The sequence below is a fragment of the Manis javanica genome, chromosome 6 (assembly GCF_040802235.1).
Source record: "Manis javanica isolate MJ-LG chromosome 6, MJ_LKY, whole genome shotgun sequence".
Lineage (NCBI taxonomy): Eukaryota > Metazoa > Chordata > Mammalia > Pholidota > Manidae > Manis > Manis javanica.
Genome location: NC_133161.1, coordinates 16,640,995 through 16,663,059, shown reverse-complemented (window position 1 = coordinate 16,663,059; position 22,065 = coordinate 16,640,995). Strand labels below are relative to the sequence as shown.

At 48.5% G+C, this 22,065-nt stretch overlaps 2 protein-coding genes across 3 annotated transcripts in view; both read right to left on the bottom strand.

The window, feature by feature from the left end:
- The window catches only part of SLC13A4 (solute carrier family 13 member 4), a 43,700-nt gene extending 39,548 nt beyond the window's left edge, over positions 1 to 4,152 (bottom strand). The window contains exon 1 of the mRNA XM_017673253.3: positions 2,679 to 4,152. Within this exon, the coding sequence (XP_017528742.1) occupies positions 2,679 to 2,777 (99 nt within the window). The 5' untranslated portion in view covers positions 2,778 to 4,152. The remainder of the gene's footprint in view (positions 1 to 2,678) is intronic.
- A 701-nt stretch (positions 4,153 to 4,853) lies between these two features.
- Positions 4,854 to 20,131, bottom strand: FAM180A (family with sequence similarity 180 member A). Of its 2 annotated transcripts, XR_001855120.3 has the most exons (4): positions 19,810 to 20,131; positions 10,075 to 10,175; positions 7,190 to 8,600; positions 4,854 to 6,129 (listed from the first exon to the last, which is right to left on the bottom strand). XR_001855120.3 is itself a non-coding variant. In XM_017673254.3 (3 exons), exons 1-3 carry the CDS (start codon positions 19,883 to 19,885, stop codon positions 8,256 to 8,258), a joined length of 522 nt encoding a protein of 173 aa, XP_017528743.2. In that variant the 5' UTR covers positions 19,886 to 20,131; the 3' UTR covers positions 4,854 to 8,255. The 2 variants fall into 2 exon arrangements, 1 of the variants encoding a protein (XP_017528743.2); XM_017673254.3 differs by having other exon boundaries at positions 4,854 to 8,600.
- Positions 20,132 to 22,065: the final 1,934 nt, after the last annotated feature.

The following is a 22,065-nucleotide window of genomic DNA, read 5'->3' as shown; positions in this document are numbered from 1 at the left end:
TCACACAGTGCCTTTAAGTCAGAGTATTGTCAGTACTTTTCTGCTCTTGTTTACAAATTAAAGAGAGAGTTCACAAGTGATATTTCCGCATTTTGAATGTTTCCTGACTCTGCTACTAAATGTATTTGCATCTGCTCCTTTCCAAGCAGTCTGAGCAGCCCAGTGATACACCATTCACACTTCTCTGGTGGGAGCTTGAGGGCTGTTTGTTTGCTGTCATAAATGACAGGGAGGCCTTTTTGAAATCTAGCTTGGAAGTTGTCTGTAACTTTTATCTCACCAGAGACACAGAAGCAGGGTGTAGTGAGTGCCACTCCCTCCTGTGCCCTCTTCTCTAATATGGTAAACCGAACCCAGGCCCCTGGTTTTAGTGAGCTGAGCAGCAAAAAGGGAAAAGTCATCCTGGTCCTTCCTAAGATGTGCTTGTCACTTTGAAGAGCCATCAGAACTGCAAGCTGGGAGCTTCTGCCATGGCTCCTCTCTCAGCTCCAGCTCTGAGCGATCAAGTCCATTAAGAAACTTAAGAACTACATATCAGAATCTGAAAGTGTGATGGAATGGGGGAAGGATGGGTGAGAGACGTTCTGTGTGCTGTTTTGTGCCTCCGGTGGGCACTGGAGATCTCTCGGTGCTTTTATATCATCGTGAGGAGGAGGAGCAGTACCTTGTTGACACTGTCACACACACACACAGAACCATCGCAGGGCATGCCGGGGCCCGCGGGGAGCAAGCTTCCTCCAGCTCTGAGGGCGCTGGTCCCTCAGGCTGCATCTGGCTGCCCCGGGGGCCATGGAGGCTGAGCACCCGCTCTCCGTTAACCCATGTGTGCTGACTGGGGAGCTCTGAGGTAGCATATTTCCATTTTCTTAAGGCACTGGCTCTCAGCTGGGGGCAACCCCCCACCCAGGGCATGTTTGGAAATATCTGGAAGCATTTTCGCAGTCACAGCGGAGGGCAGTGTGTGCTACTGGCAGCTGATCAGTCGAGATCAGTGATGCTGCCGAACACCCTGTGCTGCACAGCCCTCCTCTGCCCGGAAGAAGGAGCAGGGCCCAGCGTCCCTCGTGCTGCTGTTGAGAAACCCTGTCTGCAGGTGAAAGTCTGGAAGAAGGGGCTAAGTTAAGGAAGGGCAATGTCTCTTGGTCTTGGTAAACCCAGCTTTAAAAATCTGTTGAGAAATTATAAACCCAAACAGAGCAGAGGCTCACCAGTCCTGTCCTTCCCTTTTTCTCCTCTTCTGTTTTAATGCCCCTTTTCCATTAAATTTATAGATTATTTTGCCTATCTCGATACTTTTTTTTTTCCTTCTTGTATGTTCTTCTCACTAGATATTGGTAACTGAGAAGCCCGAATCCAGGGTCCCAGAATGAAATGTAGGCAACACCACACGCTAGAGTCGTCCCCAAATGTGGTGCTGACTTTAGGGAGACCCAAGGGGTGCCTGCTACTGCTTTGGAGAAGAGGGTAATGTATCTTCAGTTAGCTTTCCCTTAAATCCATCTGACACTGAGTGAAAAAACCAGCCAGCCAACCAACCATGAAAATAAACAAATACCAGCCCATTTTGGACAGAGCAAAAAACGGACTAGTGTGCATACAGCCCAGGAAAGCTGTCAGCAGCCATCAGTCTGCTGATCCCGGCTGGGTTTCAATCAGCATCTCCCTGCCATTCTGGGGTATTTATTCTACTAAAGGTTTAAGCCAGTTCGTTTTTAAGGCAAGCCATCCTAATCCCCTCTATTTAACTTTATAACTGAATCTTGGTTACCAAGTTACTCAGCGAGCATGGAAGAGCTCTTCCCCTCCCGCAAACACGATTAACCTCTTAGCTTATTTTTCCTAAAGTCTCAAGGGCAGTGCCCCCCCGAGATGAAGGGGTAAAGCCACAGAGAGGAGGAGGTGGAGGGCAGGGAAATGAAGGAAGGAGGCCAGCCCCTGACTGAGAAGCGAGCCGGGTGCAGAGACAAGGCTTGGGCGTCTCTGCTCACACAAACCCTGCCAAAATTCGGCCATGGCCTAGAGCTGGGGGCTTCTGTTTCTTTTTTATCATGGCATTTGATGTCAACAGAGCACAGAGAAAACACAGGATGCAAATAATCAAAGGGCCTTGTCCATGGGACCAGGGCCCAATGCCAAGCTCTGCTTCCAACTTCAAGCTCAGAGGGAACTTCAGAGATTGAGTTTCAGCTTTTGGTATTCTGGGCCCACTCACCACAGGCGCTGCGCAGGTGCAGGAGCGCCCCTGGGACGCCATGCTACCCCACCCACCCGAGTCTTGGGGCTATAGTTGCCTCCCTGCCCCATCCTCCTCAGCGCCACTGGGAGCCCTGCCTGCATCTCCTGGGGCTCTCACAAGAAGATGGCCACATGTTGGCTGCTGACCAATAGGGGCTGCCCAGGGGGGCCTTCTCCTTATTGGTCCCCCTGCTGCTGGCAGGCTGGCCCCTGGCCCCCACAGCACACATCAGCCCGCCGCTCTGATCTTCCTCTTGGCTGAGGGCCATGGGGTTGGGGCACTGGCAATGGGTGGAGGGACGAAAATGGCAGTTTGGGGAAGAAAACATTTCAGTGTCCTCCAGAAAACCACGTCCAACAGAAAACCAAGCGGAGGCACTGATCGGTACCCCATGCCCCGAGCCCCCCAAGCCCCTGCCCAGAGGGGACGGGCCTGTACTCACGCTGCTGGGGTGCAGCACGGGCAGAGGGAGCAGCAGGAGCGGCGCGAAGACGACGAGCAGCAGGTTCCGGGCTCGCAGGAGGCCCTTGAGCAAACCCATCCCTCCGGCTCCGAGCGGCGGCCAAGGGCCTGGCTCCCCCTGGCACTGCTCAGCGCCCAGTCAGTCCAGGGAGCCTTCTTAGACCTCGGCCTCCAGGAGTCCTCTCCCGTCTTGGGGGCAGAAGAGCGCAGTTACAGCCCCGGTTTGCACAGAAGGCTGGGCTCTTCGTCTCCTGTTTTAGCTGGGATCGGTGAGCATCGTTTCATGCCCAGCAAAAGGAAACGGGGAAGGGTGACAGACGGGGACATCGTGGGTTCCCTCTGTTTGGTCAGTAAGAGCGGAACCTCATTCTGGGCTCAGCAAAAGCCCCTTCACCAAGCTGCTGCTGCTCGGCCTGGAAGAAGTCACTTAAAGGCTTTAAAAATTAAAAATACCCAGAGCATGTTGTGCCGTCCATCGTTTTCCTCTCTCTGATGGCCTGTTTTGGGCAGTACCAGTTTCACCTCCTACCTGTGCTTGCTGTGTCCCCTTCTCTTAAAAAAATCTGGTATCCCCTTTCCCTTAAAACAAGCCCCTTCCCCCCGAGTTTGTCGGCAGCAGATTCAAGCTTCTGAGAGGGCTGGTCTTCTCTCCCGGGATCTGGCACCTTAACTTGGTTCGTTTTTCCTTCACATTGGTTTCCCGCTTGTAATTTGCCTTGATCCTGGGCCTCCAAAGCAGAAAAAAAGTCCTGGAGACATTCCTTGTCACAGGACAAAATCTTGCTGGAGGCCCACCTTAACTTTCATTCACCTATGGGAAGCGGGGCTGAGGCAGCAGCCCCTCCCATTCCTCCAGGCCAATCTGCGTGCTGAAAAGAGTCAGAATCTCTTCCAAAGGCAGCTCTTGACCGGTCCCAGCAGGGGCCTGCTGATTGTGCAGAACCTCCTCAACTTGCAAAGCTTATTTTTATTTCCCCAACATCCTAGGGGCCGGAGTGATGACCTTCCTCATAAACATAATCCCACTTCCCAAAGCACTGCCTTATCACCGCCGGCCACAGCACACACAACTCACCCAGAGGACCACTTGCTGGCCTAGTCCTTAGCAAGTTGTGTCTGGTGGTAGGGAGAAAATAAAGTATTAATTCTGGAGCCATTTGCCCCAGGGTGTACAGTATCAAGCCTTTCGGGCTTCCCTGGTGGCAGAGATAGTTTGCTTCAGCATCTGGATGAATGCTCAAGTGCCTGGGTCAGCACAGAGTGATAGCCGGGAAGAAAGACCACAGACCCTTTCTGGGAGAATGGGGAGGGGAGCTGCCTCTCTGGAGAAGTCTAGATGTCAGGCTCATTTCAAAGGCCCTTGGAGCCCAGATGTCAGTGGTGTTTTGGCTGAGGTAGGTGCTCAAATGCTCCTCTCTGAGGCTCTTTATCAAAAAACAGGCAGAAGGCGCCTTTGGCTGGTATGCAGGGAGCTGGTAGGAGGGCAGGGAAAATGTTGACAAGTTCGGGGTCAGGGCCTTAGCAGCTGTTGACCTCTGGAGTTCCTGCTGCTTACAGACTGCAAGAAACTGTCCGCCTCTTTTCTCAGAAAGAACTTGTGACTTTGGGGCAAGGGAGAAAAAAAGGAAAACCCCAAACGTTCTCTAAGTAGTAGTCCTTGGCAAGCATTGCCTTGATCTGGGAGTTGTTGAACAAAATCAAGGATTATGCAATTAAGGTTTTCTTGACTGCAGAATGCTGGGAATAGCATTCCAAGGCCTGCAGCTATACTGGTTGGGAATGATGACCAGGCTAAAGGGAAGGTGAGCAGAGAAATGACTCCAGAAAACCAGTTCTTCTTGACCTCTAAGGCAGGGGCAACCATGGACAGCTCGCGTCCCCTCTGGAATTAATTACTTGCCATTGGAAGATGGGCTGTCTTGACTCATCTCTTCAAATGCATGTTAAGGCCTGGCTACTGTACTTAGCATGTACATTTTTGTGATGATTTTAAAGCTCACAGTGAATAATACCACATGTTTTAGTGGCAGACATTAAAGAGACTGGGTAATAATAAATAGCTATGGAAGTCCACATCTGCTGTTAAATCCACGAGCTGCTTCAAATTCCTTGGCGAGATAATCTGAGATAACAAAGATTCCACTGAGCCTAGTAACTTGATCATGGCATTTTTATTACACCATAAGTAAGTATTTGTTAAATAAAATACAGGCAAGGTGAGTGACCCAGTAAGACTTGTAATTCTCCTTCAGGACTCTATCCATTTTTCAGATGAAGAAAACATTTTCTGGAATATGATGTTTAAGAAATGTAAGACAGATTCCACTTACATAAGGTATAGAAAGTAGTCAAATTCTTAGAAACAGAAAGTAGAATGGTAGTTGCCAGAGGCTGGAGGAAAAGGGAAAAGGGGAGTTGTTCCATAGGGATCATTTTTTGCCAGATGAAAAGGTCTAAGCAATCTGTGACAAAATAATGTTCATGAATGTAACATTATTGCACTGTACACTTAAACATGGCTCAGATGATAAATTTCAAATCATGTTTTTTTTATTACCACAATAATAACAAAATGTAAGACATTAAAATGGGTTAGGAAAGTAAGAGGCACCATGTAAAGTCATTTAATAAACATTTAACTTTAGACCAGTTTACCTGTGGAAATACATTCTGACTGATTTACCACTTATTTTGCTGATTCTCTTACAGTTAGATTCCAGGTGAGATGACAGAGCAATGTAAGTTTTAGCACATGAATGTTTTTCAGTGTCTCAGGTGACATCAAAAGAAGCCATGGGCATGTCAACTATAGAGGAAACTTCCAGAAGTTTTAGATCCTAAAACTTCCCAGCAGTATAGAAATGGCAAAATTGGTTCCGTAAGTCAACAGCAAGTTGCCACTACAAGCATCACACCCCAAATTATTCTGTCTGAGTAAATATGACAAAAAATGACTCATTTGTGACTGTGGTATGTACAGGGTGTCATTAATAAGGCAAAATGGGAGAGTCCCTTTCTGTCCAGTCTGTCCAGGACAAAGAACCAGGTCTTTGGGTGGTAGTGGTGAGCATATTTGATTTTGCATGTAAGTGAAGTTATTGTTATACAACCTTTTGTGGGTAAACAACAGATTTGTATTCAGACTTAAATAGTGTTTAAGTGTCTAGCTCCTGAAAATGAAATTTTCATTTGTCTTTAAAAAGATCATGCCCTTCTCATTTCTGTTTTGTTCAGTCATTGCTTGCCAAATAAATATGGGCCCAGATGTATGAGTTGAAAAGTGCCTTTATTTTCTTGTTGCAGGGTGAGTGAACTACCATTGCTGTCACTGGTCCTGGAAACCATCTTCCCATTCATGGATCTCCTACCCCTGGGAGCAGCCCCGTATGTCATAATATGGTAGGCAGGGTCTACGGGGCGGGTCTTCCCACCTGGTGAACAAAAGAAAGCCTGAGATACATTGAGCTGGAATGGATGTGAGCCCCAAGGGTAGAACCCCAGGGTGAGAGGCAGGCTCTGACTGTCAGGGTATCGCACAGTGTCTAGGGAGTCAGGCCTCTCTTGACCCCTTCCCAGGAGAAGCACAAACAGTGAAGGTAGGCAGACAGGCTGATCCACCTTCCAGGCAATCCCAGCCCTGACTGTACACTGACTTTTGTTTTAGTCGGACATTGATACCCTAAGGAGACTAGAAGAGTGTCAGAGTAGGGGCAGACAGATAGGGAAGGCAAAAGTCAGCCAGAAGAGACCTGGGGGGTACCTCAGGATAATTAGAACTGGGCCCAAAGATAGAGCAGCAGAGACACCAACTAAAATACAATAGAAGAGACAAATGGAATGGCCATGTCAGAGTGAGCATGTAATATTAGAAAGAGAAAAGTTGAAGAGAAATACCGTATCAGAGTCCGCATGTGAGGGAGGTAAAAAAGCAGTATGCTCAGGGAATGAGAACCAGACAGACCGACACTTAATCTTAGCCTGAGAACATCAGGATGCAAAGCTGTATTTTTCTGATGATGAATACCTTTTTCCTGAACCCTGGTATTTCTCAAGAAAGATTGTACAGCTTGTGCTGCTAGGCAAAGCTCACTCATTCAAAGATTTTAAAGAAGTTCAGACCAGCTTTCATCATCATTAGATGATGACTGTTAAATACCCATTTCAGAATCAAAATTAGACCACTGAATCTTCACTTGTGCAAAGATCAAGCAAAGTGCTTGCAGCTTTAGCCTCTAGAACCCAGCCGTAAACCCAGGAGGAGCCAGAGGGGCTTCTGAGCCAGTGCTTTCCTCCTAGCAGAGGCCTTCATCTACCAACTCTCATTTAATATAGAATTATGACAAACCTAGCAATCTTATTTTTTAGATAATGGCAGCTAAAAAAGAAACAGATTGCAAAGGGCAAGTGATGTTGGCAACCAAGGACAGTGCACTCTTAGAGGCTAGGAGTGAGGAAAGCAGCAAAAACCCCAGACTGAGAACCCAGGCTTACCCCAGACTGAGAATTAGCAAAGCCCGGAACCTTTCAGGATCGGCACAGATAGCGCAGCAGATCTCTCAGGTCCCTGTGTCCGCCCTGTAATATCGCTCAGTTAGCTGAATGTGGAACTTCCAGAAAGTAGAGGACTGTTAGAGGTTATCTTATCTAACTCCATCATTACAGTGTTTCTTCAAATGTACTAAATATAAGCTTAAGGAATTTCATATAGAGTTCATAGTTCAGAAAATATCAGGTCAGTATTTCTAAAATGAAAGTTTTGGCATTTGAAAGAGTAAAATTTTGTCATCTGAAAGTCATTTGTTTTTGATGTAGCTAAATCATTTTAGCATTAGCGTAGACAGGCATGGCCGTTGGTACCACTTCTTTTTAGCATGACCCTCTCTGCCACAGCTTGGTTTCTCTGTTCAAAAGACAAGGCATGCCCGTAGCATCCTGGGTCCCTCTTCCTGTTTGTCATCTGGATCAGCTAAGTCTTCAGAAAAGAAGAGTCAAAACATGTAGGTCATAAAGTTACTGACTTTCTAACAGATTCTTCTGGGCGACTCTGGGAAAAGTTGAGAAGTATATCCTTGGCTAACAGTGTATTTATTTATTTGGCTATAGCTCTACTTTCTTTATATCTTACTACAGAACCTGTGGAGATATATTCATTCAAACCCGTACCCTGATCTCTTAGGACCAAACAAATCTGTCCCCCACCTTCCCGCCATGCCCAACCCTCTACGAGCTCCTCTAGCTGTGTCCTCACTCCTGGGTGCTGGTGGCCGTCACTCAGTGCGAAGCATGCCATCAGGCAAACCTTTCAGCCCCTGGAGCCATCTTGAATTGCCACTCCAGTCCTTCCTTCCAGCCCAGGTCACATTCTGACATGAATCAGATGTGCCTGTCAGGAAGCTACAAGGGGCAAAGGGCATTGGGATTACTTATTTTATCTTTGCTGCTCTGAGTCGGTGGTATGTGTTTTGTTGCTGGTCCCTGGAAACAGAGTAGAGAATGAAGACTTTCTGGATTACTGTGTGTGCTGGTGCCGGCTCTGTGGTCCTGGTGCAGGCCAGTCTCAGCGAGATGCTCTGGGGCCTGAGGACCTCATCAAGTCGTGCCTCAGGGCTTGGAAGAGGCTGAGGAGGGACTGGGCCCAGATGTCCTTCTGATACCCCTGGGACTGGGCTGTGCGGTAGGCTGTGTAGGCCAGAGTCAGGGCTGTCCTTTCAAAGTCCTCTTTCTTGAGGATGCCGGGGTGGCTGGAGAGGCTGGCGCTGAGCCGGCGGATGTCTGGGATGTGCTTGGGGATCACTTCATTGCAGACGGTGCGGAAGTCAGCGGCCTTCCGCAAGGAGGAGAGCTCCTCGTCCTTGATGGAGATTTTCAGGTCGGGGCTGATCTCAAGTTCAGCTAACAGGAACTGGGGGAAATACAGGATGTGGAAAGACATGAGGCATTTGAGCATTGCTGAGGACACCATTATTCATTATCACATGTGCTCATGGAGGGAGGCAGCTGTGGGAAGAGCTCTGGAGTCCAGGAGACCTGGATTTCAACTTCCCCACTGACTGGGTCAGCTTGGATGCATTACTTAACTTCTCTGAGCCTCATTCTCCTCTGAAACGATGAGTGGCAGCAGTGCTGCACTGGGACATTGTGGGAAGTAAATGGGACAAATTGGACAACATAACACCATGCCGGGTACAAAGCCTCATTCAAGTGACTACTTATTCTTCCTGATGTCCCCGGACCAACCCCTTCTTGCCTTTTCCCCTTCCATCCACCAAAGATCTTCTAAAGCATAAAGTGGCTATTTTGGATCATTTAAAATCAGAAGCTGGGAATTTGAAGAATGCAGAGAACTGTGCTCGGAATTCAGGGGGATGGAGAGATTTGTCCTTGCACCTCACCTGTTCTTTAAGAGTAGGGGTGGGTTCCACACAGTAACCTAATAAATACCTCTTGGACTCAGGATTTTAGCTCTTTTCTCTGTCTCCGACTTCCCCTGACTCCAGTCTGTCCTCCTGTTATCTTTCTGAAACAAATGTGTTCATATGACCCCCATGTGCAAGACTTGGCAAAGGATATCTCCGCATTTGCCAGCTTGTTCCCTGAGGAAGGAACTGAAGTCTCTCCCTTGGCTTAGCTGCTTGGCTGCAGCAGGCTGTCCCTTTCTTGGGCCAGATAGTCTCATCCATTGGGGTGTCAGAGGATGTCGGGGCAGAGGGTGATTGTAGAGATCATTGTAGTTCCTCACTTAACAGTTGAGGAAAGAGAAATGGTGGCTTGTGCAAGGTCATGTAGCTCATTGGGGGGCAGAACCGGAACTGAATCTCAGAACTTGAACCTGGGGTTTTATCATTGAACCAAACCAAATGGCCTTGGGAAATTTACCTGTGGTTTGGAGGACAAGTGGGTCTTAGGGGTGGTGGTGTGGGAGGCAGAGGAAGAAGCCTCTGGAGTGGCCCAGACTGTCCAAAACTGAGCTGTCACACTGTGCAGGTGCTGGAGACACACCTCTGCTCAGACGCGTTGCTTGGCAGCACCTGAACACTAGTGACGAGTCCTGCTTCAAAGCCTTCCTTGAGAGTATTGACCCGCTTTGCTGCTGACCTGGTGGCAGTGGCATCTCTGGGCCAAACCTACATCTCTGCTTTTCCCTCGACTGAACTCCTAATGCTGTCATTCCCTCTTAAGACATGTAGGAAAGGGAGGAGTAGCTTACTTTGGGATGGGCAGGGTTCAGTGACCTCCCAAATTAGTCCAGGCCAGTCCCTGTGGCAGCAGAGGCCACTCAGAAGGGACTCACATTACTTCTCCTCCAGAAAACATAGAGAAGGAGCAGAGCAGTGCATTTTGGGGAGCTTGAATTGCCCACTGTCCCATCTGCCTACCTCATAGAGCAGTTCTACTTCCTCCAGGGAGCTCTGCAGGATGGGGTTCAAGGGCATTGATGAGGATCTCTTTGGCCGATGGGCAGCAGGGAAAAGCATGGCTGTAAGAAACAAGAGTGAGCTCTAGGGCTGCTGTGTGCTCTGGCCTCCTTCCTCTGCTTAACCCTGAGGTCAAGGTTGAAGGTGCAGACTTAAACATGACTGGCTCCAAGTGGTGGTGGACATAAAGCAGGGAGAGGTGACAGACAAGCTAATTCAGACCAGTGATTTCAGATTTGCTCATCAGAATCAACAAAGTTTGGGAAAACATAAATGTCCAGGGATATGTATACCCTGGGGTATTTATATGAAAACAACACAAAATGAAACAAAACAGAAATGAGCCAACAACACCTGCCAAATTCAACAAATAAGCTCTCTAGTAATACTGCTCCCCAATAGTAATAACACCATTCCTTCCTAGTTTCCTAATAGTACTGGTCCTTCATAGAGCACGTTTGAGCTGTTGATCAGTTCAAAGCTGGTTTGTCTTTGTTGACATCCCTTTTAATCAGAGGATCAGACTTCTGGCTATTCCCCAGCATCTGGAATGTAGCTGCCACAAATCTGAACACCGGTGACCAAGTAAAGAAAGAGCTGCCACAAACCCTGGGACTTGACTCAGGGGTGTGTGGAGCCAAGCTCAGGCTTCCCCCAGGGGCCAGCTGCCTTAGAAATACATTTGGTGTGAAGTCAGTGACTTTCCAACAGTGTTCAGGGTGTTTGTATTTAGAAGTGGTATCTGGAAGAAGATGGATGGGCCACTAGAGAGAGAGGGGTAGCAAGAATTAAGAACAGACTAAGGACATGTGAAGGGCAAGTCAGAATATCACAGAGTGGTTGAGGACTCATTACCAATTGCAGTTCTCCAGGCTAGGAGGAGACAGCCCTTCCTCCCCGCAGCCCCTCTGGGTACCAGGGCGCAGTGCAGCAGGGATTGGTAAGCCTGCTCCCAGTTGATAGAAAAAAGGGGCAGCTTCTTCAAGACGCTTGATTGTGATCTGCCAGAAAACTGGACAACTTAACTGTACCAATCTGTGAAATCCAAGGTAAGTAGCGCCCCTGAAGTTGTGCAAAGCACGACTCATGTGGCCACACAAGACAGCTCTGCCTCTTGATAATGGTGCCCTTGGGCCATCAAGAAAGGGTCCAGTGATTTTCAGGGTACTGTGTTGACAAAGGCAGGAAACTGCATTAGCATTTTAGAAGGATTGCTATCAAAAGTGATAAAAATGAAGCATCTTCAACATAAAGGACATATCTTGAGAAAGCTCACTGGTAGGAATCTCCCACTTGCTGGAAAACGCTGGCTGGCTGTAGTATTGTTGTAACATTGCTTTCTCTGTAACTCACTTCTTATCTACACCACAAGCTCCTCAGGGGCTAGGGTAAATATGGTTTTCTGGAGACCCAGGCTTCTAGGGTGTGTGCTGGGCACAGCTGTCGGCTGGTCATTCCCTGCAGTGAAGCAGGCAGAGTGACCAGCTCTGCTTCCCCCGTCCACTTTTGGGGAAGTAGGCTGTGAACTCCAAAGCAGTACATTCTGCCCTACTACAAATTGTAGTAGAATTTGTTCTCTTTGCCAAGAAAGTGCCAATTTCCAACAGATCATAGATTTCAGGCTTGAGGAGACCTTTGCCTCTGTTCATACGTGGCCTCTACCTGTAGTTGCTGGTGGAGCTCAGGAGGGCGAGGCGCCCCCTATTCCGTGGGTTTACAACCTCACCCGCACATTAGAATCAAATGATTCTAATCGCCACATTGCTCCAGCTGCTGCTTTAAAAAATATGGATGCCTGGAGTATAGCAAGAGCAGACAAGTAGTGACTCCATAGCATCTTACTACGCTGATGGACAGTGACTGCAATGGGGTGTGTGGGGGGACTTGATAATATGGGTGAATGTAGTAACCACAATTTGCTCATGTGAAATCTTCATAAGATTGTGTATCAATGATACCTTAATAAAAAAAATATATGGGTGCCTGGGTCCCGCCTCCAGAGGTTCTGATTTAACTGAACTAGGGTGCATCTGGGACAGTAAGATTATAAAAAGCTTCCTATGTAGTTCTAATGACAGCCGAGGTTGAGAATCAGAGGGCACTTGGATTTTTAGAAGGGGCTGCCCTGGCGGTGCCAGCCCAGTGATTCTCAACCTTGACTGTACATTAGAATCTCCTGGGGTCTTTAAAAACCCAAATGCTCAAGGTCACATCCCAGGCCAATCGATGGGCCTCTCTGGGACGATGTAGGCATCAGGACTTGTTACAGCTCCCAGGTGATCATTAGGGCAGGCAGGGCTGATGACCAGTGGGGTGCCCAGATCCATGGCTCAGCAGCTGGTGCTGCCCTGCTGCCACACAAAGCCCACTGCCATTTGAGGGGCCCTCACAGCGGCATCTGGAGGGACCAAGGCCATCACGCTTTCGGAGACAAATGACTAGAGGCACGCAGTGCACGCGCCTTAACTGCTTCTCCTAGGTGAGCAGTGACGCCGGGACCAGGCCCGCGCCCGCACCGGGATGTGACCTGTTTGTGTCCATGTGCCCTTCTTTGCTTCCTACTATGAAAGGGTGGAAGAAACCCCCTTCTCAGGATGGGATCTAAAAGCAACTTTACTTCTTTAACTCTTCTCCCAGAATTCCTCTCTTACTGTGAAATTAAAGGTATTTTCCCTTAAAAAAATTTCACACCCCCAAAATCAAAGGTATAGGCATGAAGGACCTGGGCGCAGAGCCCTTTCTGCTCTGTCACCTGAGATTTGGGATGGCAGCCTTTCGGGAACGTCGTCTGCGGGCTCAGTGTCTCCCTGTGCACACCACACTCCTTCGACACGCACAGCCCAGGTGGACTCCGTTCTCAAAGAGTGGGGAAGAAAATGCTGCCTTATTCGAAGCTCAGTGTAATAACGGGACCGTGTGCCTCCCGATGACCCATGTTCCCACGCTTGTTCGCCCTCTAGACTAAGGGATGATAACTGCTTTGGAAAGTGTGGCGGGGGCTCGGAAACCTGAAAGATGGACCCCCACTCCTTCCGCCCACCCCTCGCATGGCTCCACCTCCTTCTGCTGGTCCCCTCACATTGCTGTGGCTGCTGGGACTGTGTGTCCGGCACGTGCTTTTCTGCCCCCTTAGACCATGGACGTCTTTGCCTTCAGGCCAAGACGAGGCCTGGAGAGAGTGAGTGCCCCTCCACAGGGATACTGGAGGTGGTGGGCGAGAAATAAGCTGTCTGGTCCATGCCAAAACATTTGGGTAAAAAGTTCAATGTACAGTCACCCCAGATGTTCTGGTCTGTAACCGTGAAGGCTGGACCCTGCCAGAAGTGCAAATGGCCCAAACAAGAGATGCCCAACCCTCAGAGGTGTATGTGTGCAAAGATTTAACCTAGATTGGCTCCCACATAGTTAGCAAAACCACCCTGCTCCCCAGGAGGCCTGTCCCGCAGCCCCACTGAACACCATGGTTCCTTCTCTGTTACGCTTTCCGCACCTCTTCCACACGTTTCACACTTCGCTGTCTATCACCCTGCAAGGACTCATCGGGATTGCCAGCTCCGGGGAGGGAAGGAATGCATTTTATGCTTCCCCTGCTTGACCTCAGTGTCTGCATGAAGCTGGGCTCCCAGCACAGGCTCAATATATATTTTGGAATGATTTAAAAAATAAAATAGCTATTTTTAAACAACTCAACCAAACAAAACAGTGGTGTGGAGACTCTTCAGACTTTCCTGGTTTTTCTCCCCATCCCTTCCACTGTTCCCTAGGTGTATAGGGTCCCCTTAACTTCTGCTCTCTCCTCACTGAGTGGTCAGTGAATGGCTTCAGGCAGCACTGCCTTGCCCAGGCTGATTGCAGGGGGACCTGAGTCTCCCACTGGATGGCCAGAAGCATCCACACCTCTGAGAGGGGGGAGACCAGAGACTGGCAGAAGGATCCCACTCCCTCCTTGGTGCCACTTGAGCACTGAGCCTCGGACAAGAAGGCTACTGGGACAGATTTGTCAAAATCACTGACTTTGTATACCTTCTGCTTAGTGTCAAACTGGGCCAATTTGTTTTATTCTTTGCCACAGCCAGATATTTCTTCAGGATGTGAAAATGCCCAGGAAGGCCATTCAGTGTGACCAGGGGACACCAGAGATTGCCAGGCTCCTGGCATGAAGGTCTGCTGCAGGCTGGGCCTTGGGGTAGGGTGCTGGAGCTTCTCCCCTCCTCCCTAACGCCCTGGACAAATGAGCCCTCAGGGGAAGTTGTCGGCAGTACATGGGACCCAGCAGCGTAGAATGAATGATTCACTTGTTAACAATCATGCCCCCTGCACTACACACTACGTTAGTGCAGGCTGGATCCAAAAATCCAGGAGTCATGTGTTATAGCATGTTCGGTCCATGTCTTCTGTTGAAAGGTGCATTCAGACCTCAGACCAAAGTTGTTAAAATGTGCAGCTCATGAGCCCACAGTGTGCTCATAAAATAGCTGTGCTCGTGGACTAACAGCTCACGAGCCCACTGTGGGCCAGTCAGCGTGCTTTGTCCTTTCCATATGGGCCTTGGGAGGTAAGTAGAATTGTTCCATTTTATAGATGAAGGAATTTGGAGGTTAAGAAACTTGCCCTGGGTCACCCAGTTTGTTTGCCAGGGGACTGAGATTGAAACCCAGATGTCTCAGGCTCCAAAAAAAACCCAATCTCACTGATAAAGTGAACAATGTTATCTTTTTGAAGGTACATCTCTGCCCCTAACTAGGTGTTTTTCAGTTCTGAATAACACCAGGAAGAATAGTGTACTTGATTATGAATGAATGAATGCATTTGGTATAAAACATTCTGAAGTCCTTCATACGTACTTTAAAAAGATCTCTGACTTTAATTTATGATAATATGAGACACAAGGTCAAATAACTGACCCTGTGATCACTCTCCAGCATATACCCTCAGCTCCTTGGTTTTTGCAGTCACCTGGCAAAAGCACAACCCTCTCTATCTGCCTGGCCCGCACCGGCCTCAGCTGTGGCTCTCCCCCTTCAGCCACACTGACTTCCAGCTTCATATTTCCAGGCCACACACACACACACACACACACACACACTCACACACACATTCCTGCTTTGTTTGCAGTCTTCTTCCTCATCCCTCTCCATTGCTCAGGCCAACAACCTGGGAGTCATCCTTGATTCTTCCTTGGTTCTTCTTTTTCTTTCAGGTCCCACATCTAACTAATCAGCAAATCTTGTCAGCTCTGCCTTCAAAATATATCTGGAATCTGGCTATTTCTTGCTACATCGCTGCCGGCCTGCTGGTCTGAACCTTGAGCATTCCTCCTAATGGTGCCTCTACTGCCATCCTTGGTTCCCACCCTCATTCCATTCTGAACAGCAGACTAAAGTAATTCTGTGAAAACCTAGGTCAGACGATGTCACTCCTGTGCCCAGAACCCTCTAGGGCTTTCCCTCACTCAGGAAAAGCCAGAGCTCCTCAGATGGCTACCAGGTACTATACACCTGACTTCTTGGTACCTGTCTGAACTCAATCTGCTTTCTCCCTGGCTCCTGCCACCCCTGCCACAGGCCTTTTCACTGTGCATTGGGCACACCAGGCATACTTCTGCCACAGGACCTTGACATTTCTGTTCCTTCTGCCTGGAATACTCTTTCTCCAGTGACTACAGGGCTCACTCCCACATTGCCTTCAGGTCTTTAGTCACTTCCTCAGGAAGATCCTCCCTGACTGTTCTATTTAAAATTATAATCCTCTATGCCTCTGTCCCTAATTTATTGCCATCTAGCAAAGCAGATGTCTTATGTATGTGTTAATTGCTTCCTTCTCACTAGAATGTGAGCTCCATGAGGGAATGGGATTTTATTTTGTTTACCACTGTGTTCCTGGCACCTAGCATCCTGCCCATAACTATTTGTTGAGTGAATAAACAATCCTAAAGAAACACATTAACTACCTTTGTCACTAAACTGTTCTTTTCACAGTGCTTCACTAAATCCTTTTCCAGGATGATTCTAGAACTTATTTGCAGCTGATTATCAGAAGCCTGAGGAGCCCCTGTTCTGGCCTGCAAGAACTTATTTTTAATTATCTCAGTCAAAACTGGCACCTGCCTCCCCCACACCTTAGCCTGTCCAAACCTTCTTGCCCAGATATACAGGCAGAAAGCTCTCTGAGTAGAAGAGCTTGTCTTTGTTTTGCAGACTGATCTCTTTGACATTTTATAATCTGGGATAAAAATCTTTTTTCCTCCCATCTCCAAATATGTTCACTATAATAGAAGAGTGTCAAAGCTAATTATGGTTTCCATGTAACCGTGTGCAGCATTTTTTACCAAAGAGCTTGTTGGAAAGGTTCAAACTGAAGACCATATGTGGATAAAGTGAAGGTTCCTGTGGCCAGGACTCTCACCTGGCCCTGGTCGGCTAGCTCACTACACACATGTGGGCAATACGTTGCTATTGACTCTATATAAAAGAGCTCCACCCAGTGCTCTGGGCTACTTGGTGGCACGGCAGCAGGGCTGCAGGGCTGCATGGCTATAGGATAGCAGAGACTGGGGTGGTGGCAGTACTGAGGACAGAGACCGACACGGCTGCGGAGGGCAGAGGGGCCCAGAGACAGGGACCAGCTTGCTGCATGCAGACTTGCTCTGAGTAGATGGGATTCTAGTGCTTGACCTGCCACTGTGGGAATAAAGTTGGGTATAAACCCTTTCACCCCAGGAACGTTCCATTGTCATTCTTTAGTCTCACTGAATCCATAGTGCACTTGCCTGGGGCAGAAACCATTGAGAAGACACCATATCAAGCCAAAGTACAACCATATTTTTAGTGAATAACTTGAAGCAGCTTTATGGAAAGGACAGTGGGTGTGGAAAGGAAAAGCTCTAGTTTCTAAAGGATCTTTTGCCAGATCCTATTGATGTCATTCACTTCGTTGCTCCTGGGCCAACCCTTTAGAAGCAGTGATACTCTGAGCTAGCCAAGACTTTGACCCATGTGCTGGGGTCCTCTGGAGGTGCTTCTGATGGGCTGCTGTGAGTCAGCTCCCCTGCCCAGAATGTCCCACCACCTGGGGAGCTCCCACCACCCAAGGGAGCTTCTGGCTTCTGGAAACAGGGGCACCCCAGGAAGGGATGGAGAGGGGATGAATGAGATGAGGACAGCTAGACTCTGCTGCCATACACTGGGGGTGGGTGTCAAGACCCAGCTCTATCCAGCCAGCTGAGAGACCCGGGGCACATCAGCCTCTCACCCATCATCTGGCTGCCTGAGCTGTAAAGGTCAGCTGGCTGGGACTCGGGCCAGGCGTGCCGCCTCCCCAGCAGCCCCCTGTCCACAGGTGAGTCACTGGGCCTTCATGGGGTTGGTGGGGCTGGAACGGCGGTGCCCGCGACCCTGGCGGGGAAAGCTGCCTCCCAGGGCGGAATCCTAGAGAGCATCTCCGGGAGAAGCTGGGAGAATGGTAGGAAAAAGGCCGTCCTGCCGGCAGGGTGTGTTCCTTTTGGGTTTATTTCCACATTTCTACATGGGGCAGGGGCGGGTGCGGGTGGAGGCTGGGCCTGGGGTGGAGGAGGAGGATCTTGCAGGGAGAAGTCGCCCTCTGTTTCCAAAGGGAATCCTCAATTAGTCCTGGAGCTGGGCGGTGGCTGGGTAAGGTGGCAGGTGAGGGCAACAGCGTGGACATTTGGAGAAATTGTTTTCCTTTGGGTGTGACTCCCATTCTGTCTTTTAAAAAATGGGGGTTGTGTTAAAAAAATATGTTAAAAATGAAAAATAGTTCACTGCTTGGAAGACTTCTGATGGTCGGAGGGACTTTGTCAGCTTGTGCGCCCTGAGCTCCGCGTGGTCGTGGCTGCGGTCCCGCCCTCACACTGGCGGCCGCCTCGCGGGCTCTGGCCTCGCGTCTTATCTGGACGTCGCTGGGGGCAGACCTGCCCCAGTGAGGGGGCGGGGCCAGACCCTCGCCCTCAGCGGGTAGCCATAGGACTGCCTGCCGAGAGCCTCAAACTTTCTTTCAGGACATTTTTTCATTTTTTAAAATGCTAGTCAATAGATAATGTTTATAGAGTTCCTCATCATTTACAGAGCACTTTATTAGCATTTCTGAATATGACCCTCACAGCAACACGGGTAAGGGTTGTTATTGTTAATGTTACCTGTCAGTGAACTAAAGCACAGAGAGGTAAAGAGACTTCCCAAACATCACACAGCCAAGGAGAGGCAGAACTTAAATCTCGGAGTTCCTTGCAGGGGAGCTCATAACATGGCTTTATGTTCACATGCATGTTACAAATCCAGTAATCTCTTTTGACTTTCTGGCGGCCTGTGTGTCAGGAAGAGTGGATATTGTCATCCTTTTTTAATAGGCAAATTAAAGGAGGCCCCAGTACCACAGAGGGGTAAGTGGCAGAACCCAGTGCCAATGTCTGTTTGCTCTCAACTTCTAAGTGTTGCCCTCGAAGTTAGTGCACATATCATGAGCAGGGAGGGGTGTCTGTGTGTGAGAGAGAGAGGGGTTATCAGAAGATAGAGAAAATTTTATGTTTGTTATTTGCCTCTGGGCAGCAATCATTTCACAGCTCAGCTCAGAGAATTGGCAAATTCCTAATTTCAGGCTTAAAAATGAGGGAATAAACCCCAAATAAGTGCCGTGGTGTTTGCCTCTCCGCACTTCAGATCCAGTTGCTCTGTTCTGCTCTCCTCCCGCACTGGCCACTCCTTTCCTCCCTGACGCTCCTTGGGAGCCAGGAGGCTCAGCCACTGCCATGCCAGTCTCCGTCCTATTTGGGATGTCTAGAAACACCTGTGAACCTGACGTCTTTTTCCAGTTCTTTTCGGGAGACCACCTCAGCTGACATTAGGCAGCAGAAAGATTTCAGTTGAGATGGGCAAGGAGTGGGCAGCACCCCTTGGCCTTCTCTTCCTAACAGTGAGAGTAATTGGCTTTTGGCAACCCAAAAGTAATTGGCTGCAGGGGCTGCCAACTCGAGCCTGTCCGGGGCATGGGGGAAAAGATGCCAGGCTGGCTTTAGGGAGCTACATCCCAAGGAAAGGAAGTCGGCTGTGAGGGAAAAGCCTTGCTGGGCCCTTTCCTTTCCAGGAGAACTGACAGGGCCAGGGGAGTTGCAGGGGGACAGACACGTGGGTGCTGAAGGGTGCTCTTCCCCTCCTGCCACTGGGCCAGCTCTCTCCGCTGGAAGGCTGTGTCCATCCCTGCTCAGAAAGCAGTGTGCTGACCTCCAAGTGCACAGCCTACACCCGGGGCCCTTTGTCGGGTCCCCACATAGCAGGCCTTTTGCACTGGGCACCCACAGTACCCTGGTGTTAGTGTCAGTACTTGGCACTGCTCCCCACCCACCCTGCCTGGCTAGGGGGACTCCAGGGAGTCTATCCACATTCTGTGAAGCACAGGTGATTTCGCCCCAGCATGTCAGAAAGGATGCCCTCTGCGCTCGCCACCTCATCCATGTTCCCTCAGTGGCTTTGATTTTTTTCAGTGTCATTTCCCCTGTCACCTTCCAAAATGTCAAGAAGCATAAAGCAGTTGTCAGCTATGAGATAAAAGGAGGGCACGGGACGTCGAGTTTCCTTCCACTCCTCCACTCTCCCCACTTCCTTCCCCCACCCCCCAATTCCTACTTGTATTTAAGAAAGAATAATGAACATCAAACAAACAAATAAATCAAAAGCAACTCACCCCTGCCCCACCTGGGGGGCACAGTGGCCTGAGCATCATAATACAACAGCAGAAGCAGCAACGTCTTCCAAGACATCTTTTCCTTCAAAAAGGTGAACAGTTGCCCTCAAACCCGGTGGGACCCCAGGAGCTACAGGTATGCCCACACTGGTCCTCCCCGTGCAGAGGTGGAGTTCTTACCACCCCTCCCTTTTATAAATGCAGAGATGCCCTCGCCCAGCTCGGGTGGAGGCAGAGGCTGCCTGCTGCGGGGGACGGGGATTGGGACTCCTGTTAATCTGACTCTCTCCGGGATTGGGAGACTGGCCTTCCACAGAGAGACTCTGTTTTTGAGAACATCTGGAGTGACTCACGGGGCATGTGATCTCCTTGGCAGTGGGGCGGATAAATATAATTTCTGTACTTGAGTTCCATGTGTTGGATGGACCCACTGGAATTTTTCTTTTGCAAACAGACTCGTGGAACTTGTTAGAGAGCCCGGCGAAGACCTGGCTGCTGTCCCCGTCCCCACACACACTCACCACAGCCAGGGGCAAGGGTTGCAGCAATCACTGGGAGGCTTGTCTGGTGGACGCCGGGGCTGGCTGAGGCCAGAGTTGCCTTCAGGACAGCAAAGTCACTGTGGCATCTGGAATGTCACTTGTTGTGTTGCTCTTGCCTGGAACTAGACCTAGTGATATCAGTGCCTAGAGGCGGCTCTGGGAGCCTTCCCCAGGTTCTGGATGGCGGGGGAGCTGTCAGGTGGGGAGGAGCAGAAGTAGAGAGGTGCCATGGCATGTAGGTATTGTTTATGCAGATAATGATCCAGGGGCCCTTAGGTGATCCTCTCGTCTCTCACATTCATGACACCATGATTTCTGGACTGTGTGTAGACCTGGGACCAAACACTTGGATTCTCCCAGGCAAAATGTTAGTGTTTTTTTGGTATTAATTAATTTTTATTGAGCTATAATTGACACATAACACTGTATAAGCTTAAGGGGTACAACACATTGATTTGATACACTTGTATGTATTGCAATATGATCGCCACCATAGCGTGAGCTAACCACTCCCATCACGTCACATAATTATTTCTTTTTTGTGATCAGATTGTTTAAGATGCATGATCATTTTTAAAGCATGCCATAGACACCTTGATTTTGTTCAATACCATTTCCTCACCTTCTCTGAAATGACAGATGTTGTAATGCTAAACCCTGAAGGACATTTTAAGATGATCTAACCGTGGGGGTTTCCACCTGTGGAGTGGTGTCCGGGGTGAATAGAGGGGGAATCTCTTCTGCTTCAATCAGAACCCCTTGTCTATCTGTTGTTAGAAGACTTGCTTGACAAAAAAACTTGATGATGAAATTTGAAAATTTTATGGATCTTAGTAATATTAACAATAGCTCTTGGGTGTTTAATTTGTTCCAGGCACTGTCCTAGATGCTCTCCTTGTATTGATTGAGTTAATAGTCACACTAAGTTATGGTATCAGTGCGGGACAGCCTCTCCAACAGAAATAGGATGCAAGTCACAAATTTAATTTAAAATTTTCTAGTAACCATGTTAAAGTAAAAAGAAAGAGGCAAATTAATTGTAATAATATATTCTATTTAATAAAATATATCTAAAATATCTTTTCTAGCAATCAATAGCAGTATTAACAAGGTATTTTCTATTCTTTTTAATACCAAGTCTTTGAAATCCAATGTGAATTTCACACTCAGAGCACAGCTTATTCAGAGAAGCCACATTTCAAGTATCAACTGCCACATGTGGCCAGTGGCTTCTGCACTGGGCTGTGCAGGGCTGGGTGGTAAGAGGGCAGGCTCTGCAGCCAGGTCCCCACAGTAAGTGTTGTTAACACCCATCATCTCATGTAGTTATACACTGTTTATGTGATGAGAACTTGTAAGATCTACTCTCTTAGCAACATTCAAATCTACGATATAGTATTAATTATAGTCACTATGATGTGTATTACATTCCCAGAGTTTATTTATCTTATAACTGGAAGTTTGTACCTTTTAACCACTTTCCCCATTTTTTCCTCCACTGGTAACCACCAGTCTGATCTGTGTTTCTATGAGTTTGGTTTTTCTAGATCCTAAATATAAGTGAGCTCATATAGTGTTTGTCTTTTTCTGTCATTTGAGATGCCTCACAATCAAGCATGTTCACAACACTGTGAACCTGTCCTTTGTATCTCATCCCCCCATAATTTAGCATTATGCCTTCAAAGTCCATCCATGTGGCAAATAGCATCTTTTC

Excerpts from the sequence above, each read along its gene's own strand:
- FAM180A (XM_017673254.3), bottom strand. The coding sequence starts at position 19,885 with ATGTCTTGGAAGACGTTGCTGCTTCTGCTGTTGTATTATGATGCTCAG. Across the intron at positions 10,176-19,809 it reads GCCCCCCAGGTGGGGCAGGG|CCATGCTTTTCCCTGCTGCC; the intron begins GTGAGTTGCTTT and ends TGTTTCTTACAG. Across the intron at positions 8,601-10,074 it reads AAGTAGAACTGCTCTATGAG|TTCCTGTTAGCTGAACTTGA; the intron begins GTAGGCAGATGG and ends TATTTCCCCCAG.